General features: G+C 35.2%; 1 protein-coding gene across 6 annotated transcripts in view; it reads right to left on the reverse strand.

The window, feature by feature from the left end:
- Positions 1-19,470, reverse strand: part of LOC136031850 (ankyrin-2-like) — a 350,415-nt gene that overhangs the window by 203,538 nt on the left and 127,407 nt on the right. For all 6 annotated transcript variants that reach the window (XM_065711711.1, XM_065711710.1, XM_065711709.1 and 3 more), the window contains 4 exons: positions 16,525-16,674; positions 14,277-14,417; positions 7,990-8,145; positions 4,650-4,748 (listed from right to left, as the gene is read on the reverse strand). In XM_065711711.1, coding sequence (XP_065567783.1) covers positions 4,650-4,748; positions 7,990-8,145; positions 14,277-14,417; positions 16,525-16,674 — 546 coding nt within the window. The remainder of the gene's footprint in view (positions 1-4,649; positions 4,749-7,989; positions 8,146-14,276; positions 14,418-16,524; positions 16,675-19,470) is intronic.

Below are 19,470 nucleotides of genomic sequence, written 5' to 3' on the forward strand. Positions count from 1 at the left end.
CAAAAAAAGAGTATTTAAATTAATATCAAATACTAAATAATGAAATCATACAAAATGATAAAACGAAAGCTCTCTTTGTTGAAATAAGAGAAAAGCAGCACTGAATGTTTTGCAACATCTTTCTCGGAAATCCAAACAGAAAAGAAAAGAAGAAAGAAAATGCAAAACATTCTAATGCGTACGTGCTTCATCCAAATTTACTCGGATCCCTTATCTTCATTAAATAAAAAAAAATTAACTGCAAGTAAGGAGTGACAAAAGTTAAAAGGAACAGAAATTATTCTGTAAATGTAAGAGGCTGTCCCCTCCTCAATTCCCCACTCTTTACGCTAGAGTTTGACTCTTTCTCATAACTCTACTTTTAAAAACAATAAAAAAAACTTTAGTGTAAAGAGCGAGGCATTGAGGAGGGGACAACCCCTTTCATATACGGAATAATTTCTGTTCGTTTTAAGTTTTAATGTCACTCCTTACTTGCAGTTAAAAAAAACTAGTCTTTTGTTATTTAATTTCTGAACGTTTTTATATTAATGCATGATTTTGATTTTGGCTCATCACACGTGAATAATTAAAACGAAATTTGCATATCATTATTTTTTTTTTTTTGGCTAAATAGCTTTGTCGTAGTGTTGATCGGACGATTTTGATAAAAAGGGGTGGGGGAGGAGGCCTAGTTGCCCTCCAATTTTTGGGTACTTAAAAGGCAACTAGAACTTCTAAATTTCTTATGAACGCTTTTATAAGTAATAAATATACGTAACTTACGAATTAACTTACGTAACAAACTTCTATATTTGTATATTTTTACCACATATATGAGGGGGTTCGCCTTCTCGTCAATACCTCGCTCTTTACACTAAAGCTTGAATTTTATCCCAATTCTTTAAGAATGACCCCTGAATCATAAAGGCCGTAAAATAAATAGTTGAAATTAATAAAAATAATTTAGGGTAAAGAGCGAAGTATTCTGGAGGAGACAAATACCCTTATATACGTAATAATTTCTGTTCGTTTTATGTTTTAATGATGCTCCTTACTTCCATTTTATTTATTTATTTTCCCATCGTTTTTTTTTTTTTTTTAATAAGGCTCGAGAATCCTGCACCCCCTTCATGGAGATTCACTTCCCTCATGATAAACTCCTCCATAGAAAGATCCTCCCATGTAACTCCCTCCCCCCCCCCAACGCGAAAAAGTCCCCCTGAAAACGTCTGTACACTTCTCAATAGCCACTACTATATGTAACCAATGATCAAAGTTTGTAACTTACAGCCCCTCCGCCGGGGACTGTGGGGGATTTCGACTATGCTGAACAAAATGGCTATCTCAAAATTTTGATCCAGTGACTTTGGGAAAAAATAAGCGTAGGAGGTGGCCTAGGTGCCCTCCATTTTTTTGTCACTTAAAAAGGGCACTGGAACTTTTAATTTCAGTTAGAATGAGCCATCTCCCAACATTCTAGGACCACTGGGTCAATACGATCATCCCTGGAAAAAAAAAGAACAAAAAAAACAAATAAACACGCATCTGTGATCTGTCTTCTGGCAAAAAAAATCCACATTTTTGCAGATAGGAGCTTCAAACTTCTACAGAAGGGTTCTCTAATACGCTGAATCTGATGGTGTGATTTTCGATATTGTATGACTTTTAGGAGGACAAAACTAGACTTGAAGAAACTTACATATTTGAAATCAGCATAAAATTACGATTCTTTTGATGTAACTATTGGTATAAAAATTTTATTTTTTAGAGTTTCAGTTACTATTGAGCCGGGACGCTCCTTATTACAGTTCGTTACCACGAACTGTTTGACCAACTGCCAATAGAAACCATAACAGTTAAAATACTTTTTGAACTACTCCAATACACCTGGGATTAAGGTACTTTCTCCTCTTTATGTTTTCCTAAAAAGTGAAAGTTTCCTACTGTGCCTTTGCTCAAATGCTGAACGGTAAGTCAAGCATGCGGTTGACTTATACATCAAAAATATTACATTTCGAGTTCCAGACCAAATTAGAGCAAAATTCGGCGTGTAATTTTTTTTATAGATATCAGATGTAGACATTCACTAGAAATATATCATACTAAAAGGGAACTAAACATTAGCCGTTCGTTCACCCGGTAGAAGTCTGATACACTCATACTGGGTGAATAAGATCTTGGATTGAGATATGAAGCCACACATCTGCCAAGGCGAGAGAGGATCCCAAATCTGCTTTGTTTTTTGACGATCCAGTACGTCAATCCTCATTTGCTTATATATTTTACAAGACCATGTTGACAGAAAGGTGTTACTACAGTTATTACTTCCAATGACTCATCAAGATTTGTAGCCATCTCTTAGTGTAGACACCCTATGAAACAGTCAACCAAGAAGTAAATATGGACATTACCTAGGTTTCGGTATTTCCCAGATACATCCCACTATCTGAGCATTCAAATAGCCAGGAGATAGAGAACAAGTGTGGAAGTCTAGAGAAGGAGTTTTTCATCGATTCTGCAAGCATGATATTTTTTGTTAGTTCATTCTAAAGAAACAGGTTCGAACCTGCCCGTTAGGTTCCTTAAAATGAGGTAAGCTCAGCATTGACCTAAATACGTGTAAAGTTAAGTGTAAGGAATCAGAGGCATTTGTGCGCATTAAAAATGGCTGGCAAATCCGCTTGAAATTTGAGAATACATAACTAACACAAGTTTAATCACCATTTTCGTTTTATTGACTTTCCGTACGAAAATGTACGAAATTACCGGCTTCGATGATTCAAAACGCATGTTCTCAAGTGTAGAAACTACCCCTCAGAACCATTTTCCATTTGTCTGTTCCTCAGATATTTGCTTTAGAAATTTCTAAGTGGAACCGACTGTGAGAGCTAAGTATGTTGAACTGAAAAATATTTAGTTGAAATAGAACAAATATTTTTTTGAAATATACTTGGAATGCTAGTAAATAAACAAAGTATATACTAATAAAGTATATACTAAGTATATACTAATAAACTAGTAAAAACACTAACACAGAGTTATAATTTTATATTATTCAAGAGAACTGTTTGGACAAGACAGACACCAAATATTTCTCATTCTTTTGAGGCCAGCACAAAGGTTTATTAATTCTGAAATTCACACAAAATTTTGCAACAACTTGCTCAAAAAACAAGAATGGGAAAAAACGTTTCTAAGGAAAAACCTAGCACAAGCTACATTTCCATTATCACGTGGGATTTTTCTTTTCGACAGAAATAGAGATGGAAAATGGCTGACGTGTCCCTTCTACCCTGTAAGCCCTAAATCTTCTTGGGTGCAATTTCCCAAGAAGAAAAAAAAAATCTACAAGTTACTTTGTCGAGCGTGTGGGTTTAATTCAATGTCAATTCCTCTGTCTCTCGGTCAGAACTTCCACATAAATTCGACAAAAAATAATTAGAAAAGTCATTCCAAGCTATTTCATTATTCGGATAAAAGTGACCATTTCCAACCTTCAATAAGTGGTCCAATAATTTTGAGCTCCATTGGTAATAAAACGTGTTAGAACATAACGACGCATAGAGACATATTTTCTTTCATATACGTACATATAGCCAACACATCCCGGTTAAGATAAAAGAAAATCTAAGTCTATGCTGACTTTCCATCACACAAGAATAAAACGATTTCCATAATATGAAGTATTTTTTAAACTAAGACAAGAAAGAAGTAAACGAATATATACGTATGTTTTGGCTAGATATCCAAGAGCATCTTGGATTCCTCAGCAGAGGAACAAAACTAAGTACACACTTGAAAAATAATTCGAAATTATAACTTCAGCTAAGATTAATAACATTGGCTATTCATTCAAACTATTTCCCAAGAATTTATTTTATAAATCTTAAGTGAACTTCCTCGGACTAAGGTTCTTTTGACTTTATTACTGTTCTATTGTTAATATTAATTTGTTATTTTTACACTTGTAACATTTTTTCTTCCGTTGAGGATGGTTCTTTACGCATTAAATTGGTAAACATCCTTAACTCCCAGCCAATCAATAATCTTCAGTTCCAAGAACAATGAAGTGAAGTCATGAGGCGGATATCTGAAGCCTTAGGCCAAGGTACGCAAATCAGCGATAGCTGCCAAGTTTTTGCTATTAAACCAGTCTAATAATACTACTACTACTACTACTACTACTACTTTGACTGAAAAGGTGAGGATCATTATTAATGGTTTTTCACTCACAACTAGGTGACGGAGCCCAAAATTTTAGTAGAATGATTTTTTTTTTTTTCATTTCAATTTTTGTTAGGGGCTGAAGGGGGCTGTTTTTTTTTTTTTTTTTTTTTTTTTTTTTTTTTTTTTTTTTTTTTTTTTTTTTTTTTTTTTTTTTTTTTTTTTTTGTCTCTGGTCCTCACAAAAAGTATACACTACGGTTGCTTTTTTTCATCCAACAAGCTCTGCTGATAGTTGGTTATAGAACAAAAGGTCGTAGAAATTAGTCTGCCTTTCACTGTCTTAATTTACAGAAGTCCTAAATCCTAGAAATTACTTTCCTCTTAAGGAAAATTGATTATTACGAATATGACAAAAAAAAATAGTAACGTCAATAGCAATTACGGTAGGACTAACGCCACTCATTCTCCTATAAACTTAGTGGTAGGGTCAATAAAACTAACCTTTGTCATGGGGTCAATTTCAGCATGATTCTTTATCAAAATGGATGCAACGTTGACTCTGTCTTCCTGTGCACACAAATGAAGCGGAGTCAAACCATTCTAAAATAAGAGATTTATGTACAGTTACGCAAAATATTTTCCACATAATTGAAAAAAAGTAGTCCGTTCAGAGACCAATTTGAACAATTTGAAACAGATATAGTACAACTAACTATGGAAATATTTTTATTGTCATCTGTAGTTAGGACTAAGAAACTCTAAAAATACGGTTAAAATTGCAAAGGTAACAAGCTTTGTAGCCCCAGGGGCAAAGGATTCAAATTTCAAAATGACCAATTTATAGATGCATTTTAGTTGTACGGAAGGTATGTTTCGCCTTCTTGAAACCCGGTTCGTTAAATATTTTGGTCCACATAACTACAAGAGTCTATTTAAGAAAAGAACTGGAGCAAGGGCCCAAATAAAAATTTGAACAAAGTTATTTCTTGAATACAGCGAAAAATAAATAAATATGAAACTAAAGCGAAATTGCTGTAGAGATAAAACGTGTTTGTATTGCTATAATACCCCCTGAGAATTTCAAATCCAGCCAGATGCAGAGGTATTCAGTTACTCAAGTAGTGTTGGCACAGAAGAAGCAACCAAGAAACTACCTTCAGGTGGTTAAATTTGGAATTCCGTATAAGGCAGGCCAATTAATTCCGTAGTCTGTCTTAACAGGTTTCTTTCGTATTGTCGTTGTCTGCTGTCAGAGCTTTTACTTACATCACCTCTAGTTGAACATAAAGAAACCTATTACTATTCATTTGAAGCCTTCTAAACTATCGTAAGAAGCTTTTGGGTTAGGCGGATATTTACATTTAAGATTCGAAATCCAAAACCTAAGAAGATATACCATACACACGCTATCAATTGTCAGCTTATACTGGCAATAGGACAGTTCTAATACCAGCAAAACGGTTTCACCTAACTGCCATGGGTGTGTACAGATTCCTATTAGAACAACATTGACAATAATATAGAGCCCACAAAAAATGAAAAACGATAACGTAGAACTTGAGAACTTTCCCCCTATATTCAGGACTGAAAAAACTGAAAGCATAGAAAATTCAGGAAGAAAACTCTTGAGTTTGATGGCAAATTGTCAATCATCTGGCAGGAAAAATGTCCAAAATTTTTAATGGTTACTAATAGTCACTAAATTAATTGAGGAAGGTAAAGCAGTTGATGTCCTGTTACTCGACCAAGCCAAGGCCTTCGATAAAGTTGTCCACGAATATCTTTTACACAAGCTCCATGCATATGGAGTCCATGTTGACACTATAGAGTGGGTAAGATCATTTCTGATTGGCCGAATCCAGAAGGTCATGGTCTGCTCTGACAATGGAGACCCCATATTTTCAGAGCTGCACCAGTTATAAGCGGGGTACCCCAGGGAAGCATCCTTGGCCCCACCCTCTTCTCTATATATATATTAATGATTGTGAGGATGTTCTACAAAACCCCATCACTCTCTACGCTGATGACAGCAAACTAATTGGAATTGCCGATGGAACCCTGCAAAATGACTTGAATAGTCTCTCCTTATGGGCTTCCACCTGGATGATGGAGTTCAACCCATCAAAATGCAAAGTCCTTCACATGGGTCCCCACAACAATCAGATTTCATATTTTATGCTGGATAAATCTGGAACACGTATCCAAGTTGAGCCTGTTGAGAGTGAACGAGGCTTAGGGGTGATCGTTGACAGGAAGTTTAAGTTCAATGAGCACACTATGCAACAAGTTGCTAAGGCCAACAGAGCCCTGGGACTAATTAAACGAACCATATCATCGCGCCATCCTCTGATAATAAGAAAACTATATAATGCTCTTGTAAGACCACATTTGGAGTTTGGCTGCCCCGTTACAAATCCTCAATATAAGGGAGATGTGGCAGCCCTAGAGAGCGTACAGAGAAGAGCAACTAAGCTCTGTGCCCCACACCAACAGCTTCCCTACCCTGAACGCCTGCGTCGCCTGAAGATACCCACATTGGTTTACCGGCGGCACAGAGAAGATGTCATTTTTGTCAAGAAAATGTACCAAAACAACATGGCTAACTCCATTTTTACTCCCTCCCTTGCCCCTATGACACGAGGCCACTCAATGAAGCTGCAACAGGAGCACTCCAGACGCAGAGAAAGGACGAACGTTTTCTCAGTACGTGCTGTCTCAACTTGGAACAGTCTTTCCAATGAGACTGTCACTGGTGAATCGATTAATTCTTTCAAAAATTCAGTTGATTTGGAGTCGAATAACGCGGAATGGAAGTACCAGTGGGACGCCGACGCCACACCCCACCACAGCCACTAATTGTGTCACCTCATAAATTCAACAGCGAGATGTTCTACAGGAGGATGCAGTCCGCCTTATCTCGCTGTAAATGCGATTTAAGGTATTTTAAGGTTACCTTTGAATTTTGCTTTTATTCATAGGTATAGGCAAAAAATAAGCAAAACATACTGCATTAAATTTGACCTTCTATACCGGCGGTGCTGATTTTCGTTTCATAGCCCATCAGCCAGGAAGTGCAAGGGGGGAGGTTGAGTATAGAGAATCTTCTTAAGGGCATTTAGAGAGAAACTTAGTCAACTGTGCTACTAAAAACCTAGTACCTAGTCCTCAATGGCAATAACCTTATAATTTCAGTATAATCTACGACTTTCAGTGGATCGTTAATTATACATTGTTAAGAAGCTACAAAAAATTTATATTTTTAAAGTCGCTTCAATTATGATGATTAAAATAATGCTTAAAGTCACAAATCTAGAAGACACAGCTTTCTGTAATTTACAAACCAGACTTTCTGATTTCCTTAGACACTTATCAAAAATGCAAAAATCATTTTAAAGTCTATTTTCCTAGAGGTGTTCCTTTTGCTCCTTCTCTCTTCCTTTCTTCAATTATTTGTTCTTAATAGATATCTATTTAACTAATTTATTTTATTTATTTGTGGGTTTCCTACTTCCCTTTGTTGTCTGTCCCAAGCTATCCTTTCTAATGCTTTTACTAATGTGTTCAATGTCAGCGGGTGTTTTTATCATATATCATAGCCATAAATCGCACCAAAACGGAATAACTTAAACTTATATTAGAACATGATACCATTAGACACAAATAAATAAATAAAAAATAAGCAGACATAGGAAAAATACACAAAAAATTAATAATTTATCCGCTGATCGAGAATTAATTGAATGAATTAAAACTAATTAAGAACAAAATTAATTAAAAGAAGTCTGAATTATCGGGTTTCATTGAGTCAAAACAGTTTTAATTGTGGATACATTCATCTCACCTTAGCCCTATAGTTGGGATCAGCCTGATGTTCAATTAAAAGAGAAACCATATCAGAATGTCCTTCCTGGCCAGCGAGGTGAAGAGGTGTGAACCCAGCTTTGGATTCAGCATTTGTCTGAGCACCATATTCGAGTAGCGTCGTTGCTATGTCCATCTAGAATAGGAAATGAAATAATGTGACCTAAACGCACATAAAACAAGCTTCAAAAGAAGTCTAGGTCCATCTAGAATAGGAAATGAAATAATGTGAACTAGACGCACATAAAAGAAGCTTCAAAAGAAGTCTAGGTCCATCTAGAATAGGAAATGAAATAATGTGAACTAGACGCACATAAAAGAAGCTTCAAAAGAAGTCTAGGTCCATCTAGAATAGGAAATGAAATAATGTGAACTAGACGCACATAAAAGAAGCTTAAAAAGAAATCTAGCTTCAGAATAGCATAAAAACTAAATCTAAAATAGCGTGTTGAAAATGATATTTCCAAAATAATAAAATTCAGCTCATGGGCTGCCACACCTTTTTTCTCTAGAGCCCTCAGCCTTACTCAAAATGTACAATACTATTCTCCATTAACATTATTGCCTATATTGCTATAAATAACTCAGTCAAGCACCTTTCAGTTAAGAATACAATCCTAGCTAGCACACAGGACCTCTACATCTTCTCAAGGCGCATATGGATTCTACAGGATACAGTTTAGGAGAAACTGGTTTAGCTCATTTGATGTATCAAATGAATTTGTAACTGGGTACTGACACTTGCTTACTTAGGTCTTCCCATACTGGCTAGTGTATGAGGCGACTAGAATGCCTCTCAATGATGACCTCTCCAGTGACAAACAATCGAAAATGATCTGATGATCTGAACAGCACAGCATCTTTCCCAAAAAACCGGACTACCGTTGCTTTTCGTCTTCCGTATCGTCAAATACTGGAAGGGGGCCGGCACCACGTATCGTGAGGAAGGTGACCTTCGTCCATGCGCACCATGTGACTCCAGTAACACCATCGAATACTTGCACATCTTCTGACAATATTGACCATACTGACATATGCACTGACAACCAGCCAAAATTAAATTTCTGTCCAGCCACCAGACTTGAGTCACCGAATAAAAAAAAAAATGGTCTTCATGAATGTTGGCTTCTTTATGAGAAAAAGTTGAAAAATTCATCTTTCTGACCCACGAAATTTTGTGATTTTATCAAATTAAATTTTGTAAGTGAATTCTTGTAAGGAAATTAACAACCAGTAAACTACTAGTCTTTAATTTTTTTTTACAAATGTTCGAAAATATTTGTTTTCTGAAATTCGTCTAGGAAGAATCTCACATTCAATTAGATATGACGACCAGAATTCGCCAAGGAGGCGTCGCATGGTCGTTTTCACTTTGCACAGTTTATCGTCTTCTTTTGCAGTCACCAAGGATATCAAAATAATTTTTTTCTGCACCGACGTTAGGCCCATTCATACATGAAAAACACAATTTTCCAAGATTTTTCTTTGGCTGCTTCAAAATTATGAAGTTTTTAAGCCAGTACAATATTACCGTTAATGTTGGCACGTTGAACCGTGAAAATAAATAAGCAAAACTAACTAGGTAAATTTGGCAACGCTTTTCGTCCGTAAAGATCCAAACTTTAATAATCTGCTGATTCAATTTTCCACCCACGTTTTTTTCTTTAAATTTGGTACCTACTACTAAGAACTGCATTACTGTATATGGAGTAATGTCTTTTTCATTAAAAATTAAATTTCAGATTTTTTACAATTTTTCAGGATTTGGTTGTATAATTTCCATTCAACCAATTCTAATACTCAAGTTTTATTTTCACTGTCCTTGGTACTTAAAAACAAAGAAAAGAAAAGTTCTCTAAAGTTCTCTTAAAAAAAGAGAATAACAATCAAAGCCATCTGGTGGAAAAGTCGATTGATCTTTGCCACAAGCCACGTGGGCGAGGATTCGATCCCAGTTGCCACAGGACCGTCGTAAGAACCTTTGTAGTCAAAAAACGTCGTTAGTTGATAGAAGATGAAGAAAATAATAATACCCAAAAAATTGTTTTCAACCAAAATAACCATTTTTTCTGAGTAAAAGAAACTATGAAATATCTTGAAAACCAAATAATACACGGGATACGGATTGAACCAGTGAATTACGGATTGAACGCAACATTTCTAAGCATTTAGGCGATTTGACAGTATTTGAGACTACAGCTTTTTAGACTAATTTAAGCATTCTGACAAAAAATATCAAAAAACATCTTGACGCTATGAGTACATACCAAATTACATTCTGGCTAACCGAAAGGTGTTTAAATACGTCGCATTGGTTAGATAGATAGATCAAGGGGGTATTAAGCGATATCACATTACTTTGTATCAAGGTAGCTTGAGTTGCTTAGAGCAACGAATTGTGATAACTACTCTGTTTTGCATATTACGTAATAAAAATAATATAAAAAAATTCAGTTGAACTAATATGATAAAATCGAGAATCGACACCATTTATGCTCCAATGTCGACAAAGAATGTAATTTTTTCGATTATTCAAGTAAAATATCAATTCAATAATGGTGATTAATATATTTTCATAATACTGCTTTAAATTTATTTTCGGTTTCTAACAATTGTTTTAGTACCATTAGATCAAAAGTTATTGAAACAACATCGACCATATTTTGATCACAGACTGTTATTATAAATTATCTTATGGAAATTATTATCAAAAATATTTTAATAAAATGAACCACCTGTCAACCAAAAACTCCTTTAGTTCAAAGATATTCGTCTACGTTAGATTCTGAATCCCGAATCTTGACAAAACTATAACTGCCAGAATTTTGGCAGCTTCCCCGCATAAGATTTGTATATTCTTTGAATCTAGACTTCCAAACAGTCTACCAAGTTATTTATATTGATTTCACACAATTTAAAATACAAAATAGCGTTTAGCATCGGCATAAGACTCTTCTTCTTACACCTTTTACCTTGACGCCTTTATTTTGACTCCTTTACTTTGACAGCAATTAATCTAAAGCATGGTATCTAAGCTATCTAAATCTTGCTTAGACATATTGTGCTAATTATCTAGACAAACCACAGTGACATTAAACTATATTAGAATGCATTGTATAAATTCAATTTTAATTATTTAGTGGAACAAATTTCAAGAAAAAAAAATGGATTCCATTTATATATTTGTATAACTTGTGCATTTCTTATTCACTTACGAAAGGGACCCGGCAATATTTGGGATTCTTCTGCTTGCTTTACCACTCTCGATACTATACTAAAGCACCTATCTCGATGAAATGTGAAGCCCTTCTGTAGTGCTTCAGTCGAACATTTGAAGTACCTCTATAGTAGCAGAAGCACCATTACTTCACTTAAAGTGAGGCACTGGGTATTTTTCAGAAAGTATTGAGAGGAGTTTTTTTAACACTTCCCTGATACGATTTAAGCTTGGAAAAGAAAATTTAAAGAAGTCAGTTACATTTCAAATGACTTTTTTGTTCCCTAAGCATCAAAAGTCTCCACTTCTGAAACCAATTTGGTTTTTGTCAAAGCAAATGTTCCTCCTTCTTGCAAAGTAGTACCACGTCGAATAAACATGATAAAAAACAAGAGCTAAGAGCTCATATGGCACTCGTGACGAGGTCAGAAGAGCCAAGAGCTCGTATGGCATGAGCTCTAGCAAAATTATAAGAATCAATAGACTAATTTAAAAGAAAAATCAGAGGCTTAATGCCGATCAGGATGTAAAAAAGAGCTCTGAGACACGAGGTTCTTCTAAATATCAAAATTCATTAAGACCTGATCATCCACTCGTAAGTTAAAAATATCTCATTTTTTTCTAATTTTTCAGTCCCCCAGACGGTCGAATCGGAGATGGTCGAACACGCCTACCAATTTTCATCGTCATAGCACATCCAGAAGAACCGAACTCGCCAAAGCACAGCATCCTGCCCCTAACTCCACCAAAGCGAGCGGATCCAGTCCGGTTACGTCAAGCACGTATCTACAACATTTGCTTATTCTACCCACCAAGTTTCATCCCGATCTCTCCACTCTAAGCGTTTTCCACGATTTCCGGTTTCTTTCTCCAGCTCCCCCCCCCCCAATGTCACCATATCTGGTCAGGATTTGAAATAAGAAATCTGAGTTACGAGGTCGTTCTAAATATAAAACTTCATTAAAGTCCGATTACTCCTTCGTAAGTTAAAAATACTTCATTTTCTCTGATTTTCCAGAATTAGCCCTCCCCCCAACTCCCCCAAAGAGAGCGGATCCGTTCCGGTAATGTCAATCACGTATCTATGACTTGTGCTTATTTTTCCCACCAAGTTTCATCCCGATCCCTCCAACTCCCCCTGATGTCACCGGATCCGGTCGGGATTTAAAATAAGAGCTCTGAGACACGACATCCTTTTAAATATCAAATTTCATTAAGGTCCGATCACCCGTTCGTAAGTTAAAAATACCTAATTTTTTCTAATTTTTCCCTAATTAACAGTCCCCCCACTCCCCCTCAGACGGTCAAATCACGGAACGACTATTTCTAATTTAATCTGGTCTGGTTCCTGATACGCCTACCAAATTTCATCGTCCTAGCTAATCTGGAAGTGCCTAAACTAGCAAAACCGGGACCGAGAGACAGATCGACAGACCAACAGACAGACCAAACACAGACTGTCAGAATTTTTGATCGCTATATGTCACTTGGTAAATACCCAGCGCCATAAAAATTAAAGATTAAACTTTGGATGATACAGGGTAGGAAACATGAAAATAATATTCAATCCTTAGCAAAGCCAGAAGTACATCAACACCAGTTACCAAACTTTTATCTAACAACCGAAAAAAAATGTATTCAAGCTAAAGAAGAAGTTTTAGCTTATCCCTCACACTGGAAATTCAGTCTAGAACTAAACAGTTTACTCGTAATTAATAGATAGTACAGACTATTAGGATCACTAAGATGCACAAATATCGTGCAGCATCAAGATAACTGATATTAACTATCTTGGGTTCATACTATCGAAGTATGTACCGGAAATTATAGTCGGAGTTTAGAGTGTTTCCGTTTAATTTTCTTTAGTTTTTATTAAATATCATATCGAGTTGTTAAGAAAAGAGTCATAAAAGAAAACAAGCCCTAAAATACATAATAATTGCAAAATTATGTTTTTTTAAGTTGCAAAATTGCACTTTGTTTATTTATTTTCGTCAAAGTCAAGGAGCATAAAAGAAAAGAAAATAAAGTAAAGATTTACGAGGAAGAAAAAATAATTCAGGAAAAATAAATACATAGAATATATGAAATAACAAAAATGAAGAGAAATTCCAGTGTTTACTAAATTCTGGAAAAAAGGCAAAAGGGACTAGTACTATTAACATAATACCGAATTTCGTTGTTGTATTTAAGACATAACTTTTTGAAACACAAAACCATTCTTGGGATGGGGGTCAGGCACGTCCCCCACCTTCCGAAGTAGGTACATAATTGGCGCTATCTACTAAACCTTAATGTTTGACTATTTAATTTTGTTTTGCTACTCAGCACATCAAATGCTAGAAGTGAGTACTCATAAAACAATAGTAATAATAATAATAATAAAAATTTAAATAAGAAATAATTAAAAAACTTTGTAAAAAAGTAGGTACAATAATTGGTGCTATCTACTAAACCTTAATGTTTATCTATTTAAATATCTTTTCTACTTAGCACATTAGATGCGGAGTAAATTGAGGTAAAAGTGAGCATTTATATAGAAAAAAACGATTGTGAAAAAGTAGGTACATTATTGGTGCCACCTTCTAAACCTGAATGTTTAACTATTCAAACCTGTTTCGCTACTTAGCATATCAAATATAGAGTAAATTGAGGTAGATGTCCGCACTCTACGAGCACATTTGAATTTTCTTCAAATGTATTCAAGACATTGTACATTTGTTTCATTATTCACGTCGAAGTACAAATTAGACACGGAGCTTTATATATATTTATTACGAGATATATAATATTATAATATTATATTATATTATATACGTAATATATAATATATATATATATACGTAATATTATATATAATATATAATATTACGATATATTTATTACGAGAAGATTGACTACTATAAATGATAAAAGGTACCAAAGAGTCAGTAGTACTGTTTCGGTATCATACTTGTGATAGACCAATTCCACAATCCCAGCGTTCTATAGAAGTTGAGAGTAGATTAGTAAATACGGCTCATATGAAAAAAAATGAACACAACACTAACCTGATTTTTCTTTGCAGCAATATGTAATGGAGTGTATCCATTCTTGGCAGTGGCATGAGGAGATGCCCCTTTGTCTAAGAGCAGAAGAGCCACATTCTGATGGTCATAGTGGCTCGCAACATGCAGTGGAGTCACGCCGTTCTGCAAGAGTTATCTATTAATATTATAATCTTAAAAATAATTTACAGATAAACTTTGCAACACTCATCGCATTGGTCATTGCATCATCATCATTACATCAAACTTTGCATCAATTCGACATAAAACCAATTCAAACAATATTTTACTTTTACCGAATTTTATCTAGCGCTTATTTGAGTCAATCAGATTTTTCACAGAATTTTCTACTTAGCTCAAAGTAGCACGTATCTAAATCTCTATTTTAAATGGGCCTTAAGAGAATTCAAAAGCAGCCGGGTGTAAATTTGATTAGAAAGCAGAAGGACTGAAGAACGGATTTCAGACTTTTTATCCTTAATGTCAAGTTGTCTTTTTGGCTATCTAGGATTAGGACAGGATACTTTTAGCGTTAAAATTTTCTGCTATTTCAACTTGATGCGGCAGTGTCAAACTCAAAAAGTCACTAAATACTAGATGACGTTTGTGATTTTTCTGAGTTCCTATCGCCAGTTAAACCCATCAATAAGAAAGACGATAAGAGTGAGAGCGGTAATTATAGAGACATTAGGTTGGTTTCTGTAGGAAGCAAACAACTAAGTACGACGAAATTTATTTGACTTGGGATGTTGTACATAAAGATTTAAGAGAAGAACAGTGTAGTTTTAGGAAGGCGAGAGAATGCATCGGTTAATAATTGGGAAGTGCATGAGTCACCAAATCCGTTTAGTCCTCAGTTTTATAGGTTATGAGCAAAAGTTTGATTCAGCTGACTGAAGAGCTTTATCGAAGGTCATATCCTTTTATGGTATACCAGATAAATAGATTAATATGATTAATGCAATGCAAGAGAATAACATTGCTGCAATTAAGGTAGAAAATGAGGTTAGAAGCTAGTTTCGTATTAAATCAGGGGTTAAGCAGGGTTGCGTCCTCTCCCCACTTATATGGATCATTTTAATGGACTTTGACCTAAGGAGCACAGCAAAGGCAATGGGACAATACGGAATCCAATGGGGAAGTAGAACTCTCCTGAACTTGGATTATGCTGACGATTTAAAGATCCTAGAAAAAAATGTCAGCAAAATGAATGAATTTTTAGAGGTTTGAGAGCAGAAGGTGCTCAAATACGTTTTAAAATTAATGTTAAGAAGACTAAATCGCTAAGATTAGGAATAAGTGAAGGTGAAGAGATGACGTCGGGCAACGAGAAGATCGATTAAGTGGGTAACTTTAATTACCTGGGTAAAGACGGTGGGTGCAGTAAAGATGTTAAAAGTAGAATAGCCAAGACCCAGGGTGTTTTTCAGGTTTAAAAAAGTCTGGAAGAGTAGGAAGATATATCCTGCGAACCAAGATTAGAATATTGGAAGCTAAAGCAATGACGGTGGTCAAGTATGGTTCTGAAGCATGGGCACTTCAAAAGACAAAGGAGAAATTGCAAGAGATTTTCCAGAGAAATTGCCTAAGGACCGTTTTGGGTACCATACTTGCTGACCGTATTTCAAACAGTATGCTTTATGAGAAGTGTGGTTAAATCCCGATTTCTGGGGCTATAATGAGAAAAAGGTTGAGATCACTAGGGCACTTTCTGCGGATGAAGAATGACAGATTACCAAAGACTGTCCTTTCTGGCCAACCGGCTAGGGCTAAACGAAAAGTAAGTTGTCCCCAGTTTGGGATGGAGGATGTCGTAAAAAAAGATTTGAGGTAAATTGGAACTTCCTGGGAGAGTCTAAAGATGGAGTCTTAGAATGAGTTGGGATGGAGGAGGAGCGTACGTAGCTGTGTTTGCCTCAGGCGGCTTGATGTTGCAGTAAGTTATTATTAGGAGCAGTAGCAACAATAAAAATATTAGTTTTGTTGTTTTTCACCTTTTATGCTTCGTCTTTTCTATTGTAGACAGTTGTCAAAATAAATGATAACAATAATAAAGCTATAAAAACAGATGATGACTATTTAGAAAATTGGTTCTTAGAAATTGCCTGACACAATTATATTTATCTCCTCCTCCCTCTTGGTAAGAATGATAGAATAACTCCAAAAGTTAACTAGTTTACCAAAATATATGGGCATACAATAAAAATAAATTGCTAAGCCATTCGCAAGTTTCAATTGTTTCCACCATTACCTTTCCTTCTGCATCGACTGGAGCATCCTTTTGGATTAAGAGCTTAGCCACTTTGAGATTGCCGTATTTAGATGCTAAATGGAGAGGAGTAAATCCTTTCTGAGTTGTTGCAGTTACAGCTGCTCCGTGTTCCAATAGCACTGAAGCTACCTGTAAAAGAAGAAGCTCATTATTTAGTTGTTTTAACAAAAAACACTCTACTAGAACTGCTAGTTTCTATCTAACTAAACTAACTCATCTCCCAGATTTTTGAAGCGAATTTTTGATAGATAAAGGATGAAAAATATTTTAAAACTCTGTGTCAGGCTCAAAATATCTATTCAAAAGTTTATCGTTTATCAAAGCTTATCTTTTAAAAGCTCTTTTAAAAGATAAATGCCGTTTGTAAAAAGCCTCGAAATTCTGTTTCAGTATATCATGATATTGAGAAAAAAAAGGTAAAAAAGAAATAGTTTGAACTATATATAGTTTAAAGTATATCCAAAAGGGATAGTTTAAATTTACACAGGTAAAAGTTCCTGTGAAGTTTATGAGAAAGCTTCTAAAAAAAGCTACTAATTGAAGAATGTATCCACATTTACATAATTGTGCAGTTAAGAAGGAAATAATACATAATAAGGCAACTTACAACAGATTAGAATACCAGATGAAAAGTTAAAGTTTATTCTGATGGAAAAATTACTAAATTGACTTAGTTATAGAGATTATTCTTTTAGAATGAAATTGCATTATTTATGTCTTTCCTTTTGAACACTGTATTATCTTGACGGGGTAAAGTTTTTCCTCAAAATAAAGAGCCACCTAGGGGGAGGGAGGGGTCAAAATACTTCTGAGGTTTTCCCAAAGGCGGAAGGAGGGATCAAAATGCTTCCGAGGTTTCTCCTAGGGCGGAGGGAGAGGTCAAAACACGACAAAATTTGTTTTGAAGGGTGCAGAAATGGAACAGCTCCTTGTGTGCAGCAATGGTAATCGCCATCATTTCGGTTCGTAAAATACTCGATGTCGATACAATGAAGAACACACCAGCGGCAATCCAGTAATTCTGATGCATATTACCCAAACAAATAACAAGCTTCCTTTTTTTCTTTTTTTTAAAAGTGTTCTGAAGTTCAAAAAACAAAGTACAAATATTTAAATACAAAAATAAAACAAAAAAATGCTGAACAGATTAACATAGTATTGATCGTTTAGGAACAGCAATCACAGCCACCAATAATGGGTAACAAGGGAGAAGAGACAAGGGTCAAGCTTAAAAAAGATCCAGCTTTTAGGCTCAAACGTATCACATAGCTTTATTATGCTACAAAACAAAAAACGTGATTCATGCTATTAAATTGGGGCCGGAATATGAGCATGTCGAGGTCAATAAATAGAAGAAAATAGATGAGAATATTTTCCTGAGGACAAAAAAATATTACAAGCTTATACACTATGGTAAACGCATATGTTAAGTTATTTAGGCTACTTCGAAAAAATACATATTATATGAACGACAAATTTTAGACAAAATTTTACATTATACATTACATAATATAATATATTACATTGCATAATACATTCTGGTCGAGTATATATATATATATATATATATATATATATATATATATATATATATATATATATATATATATATATATATATATATATATATACCCAAGTCTTGCCCCCCACACACACATCCATCCAAGTCTTGCCCCCCTCCCCACACACACATCCTTATATATAGTCTACCTCCGTGCCTACGAGTAATTATATGAGCCCGGTATAATGTTTAGCATTTATGTTAAAGTAATTAAGATTTCTCTTGGCAATAGAGTCAACAACCGCAAGTCAAGTGTCTAAAATTAAAATTGTTGTCTCCGAAGAATTAAATTTAGGCGATTTGCCCTCGTCGACCAGCATTTGAACATGGAACTCCGAAGTGACAACTTACAACACTCGAATCAGAGGTAGCTCAAAATCTTTCCCGAATGATGTAAAAATTCCTAGGCCTACTAATATTCTTAACTGCATGAACTATTATTTGAGAAGGAAATGAGCATGGGTGTGATTATAAGTAAGACATTTAGCTTCCATAAACTACAACAAGACCATCGTCACATTGATACGCTGCCTGTGGTTGATACAATTGGGAATATTCCTCCTTTAACAAACTACTCCAAGCTTCTGCTTTAGCTACTCCCCATACGTTTTAGGTCAATGTTCAATATTTGAGGTCCAGTTCAAGATATACCTTTCACTGAGAAAATAAGAGACAGACTTAAACTTTTAAAAGGCTTAGCATTTTCATATACGCGCGGCACAGATATTGATTTTCCGATTATCTGCCCTCGGTTGGAAGTGTTATACATAGTTAGGGGAAATTATCTAACCCTTCCGTGCTTTTTCCCAGGTTTCTGTGGGGGCTTAAATAACCCCCTAGTTGACGATGCCTGAGCTTACAGAGCCACCCCGCTGACCCCTCTCTCCAACCACATAATCAGCAAAACAAGGACCCAAACTCCTGTCCCAGAGGCCATGGGAATACAAGTCCAGCATGCCAATTACAGAAAATAAATTAAAAATCTACAGCAGTGGTGTAAATATTGGCATTAAAATTTGTTACAAATATTCCTAATTATTCTTTACAGTAAAAGGTAGGAATTATTTCGAGTAGTGAATTGAATATAAAGTACTGATTACTATGTTTTTTGTTGTTGTGTTTTTTTGGCCACAATAAAGATTTAAAAGTTGAAGATTTCTGTACCTGTTGATTTTGGTCATGGGAGCACCTTAAGCTCAATTTCAAAAATTTTGACCATGATGCTCTCACAATAGCTATAGCCATATATGAGCCACTCACAGGTCAAAAGAGTTACTTCCACAAAACAAACAAAAACAAGATATATTGATTTTAATTAAATCAACCAACCATCGAGTAGGAGGAATATACAGAATATTTTGGCG

The sequence above is a fragment of the Artemia franciscana genome, chromosome 10, assembly GCF_032884065.1.
Source record: "Artemia franciscana chromosome 10, ASM3288406v1, whole genome shotgun sequence".
Classification (NCBI taxonomy): Eukaryota; Metazoa; Arthropoda; class Branchiopoda; order Anostraca; family Artemiidae; genus Artemia; species Artemia franciscana.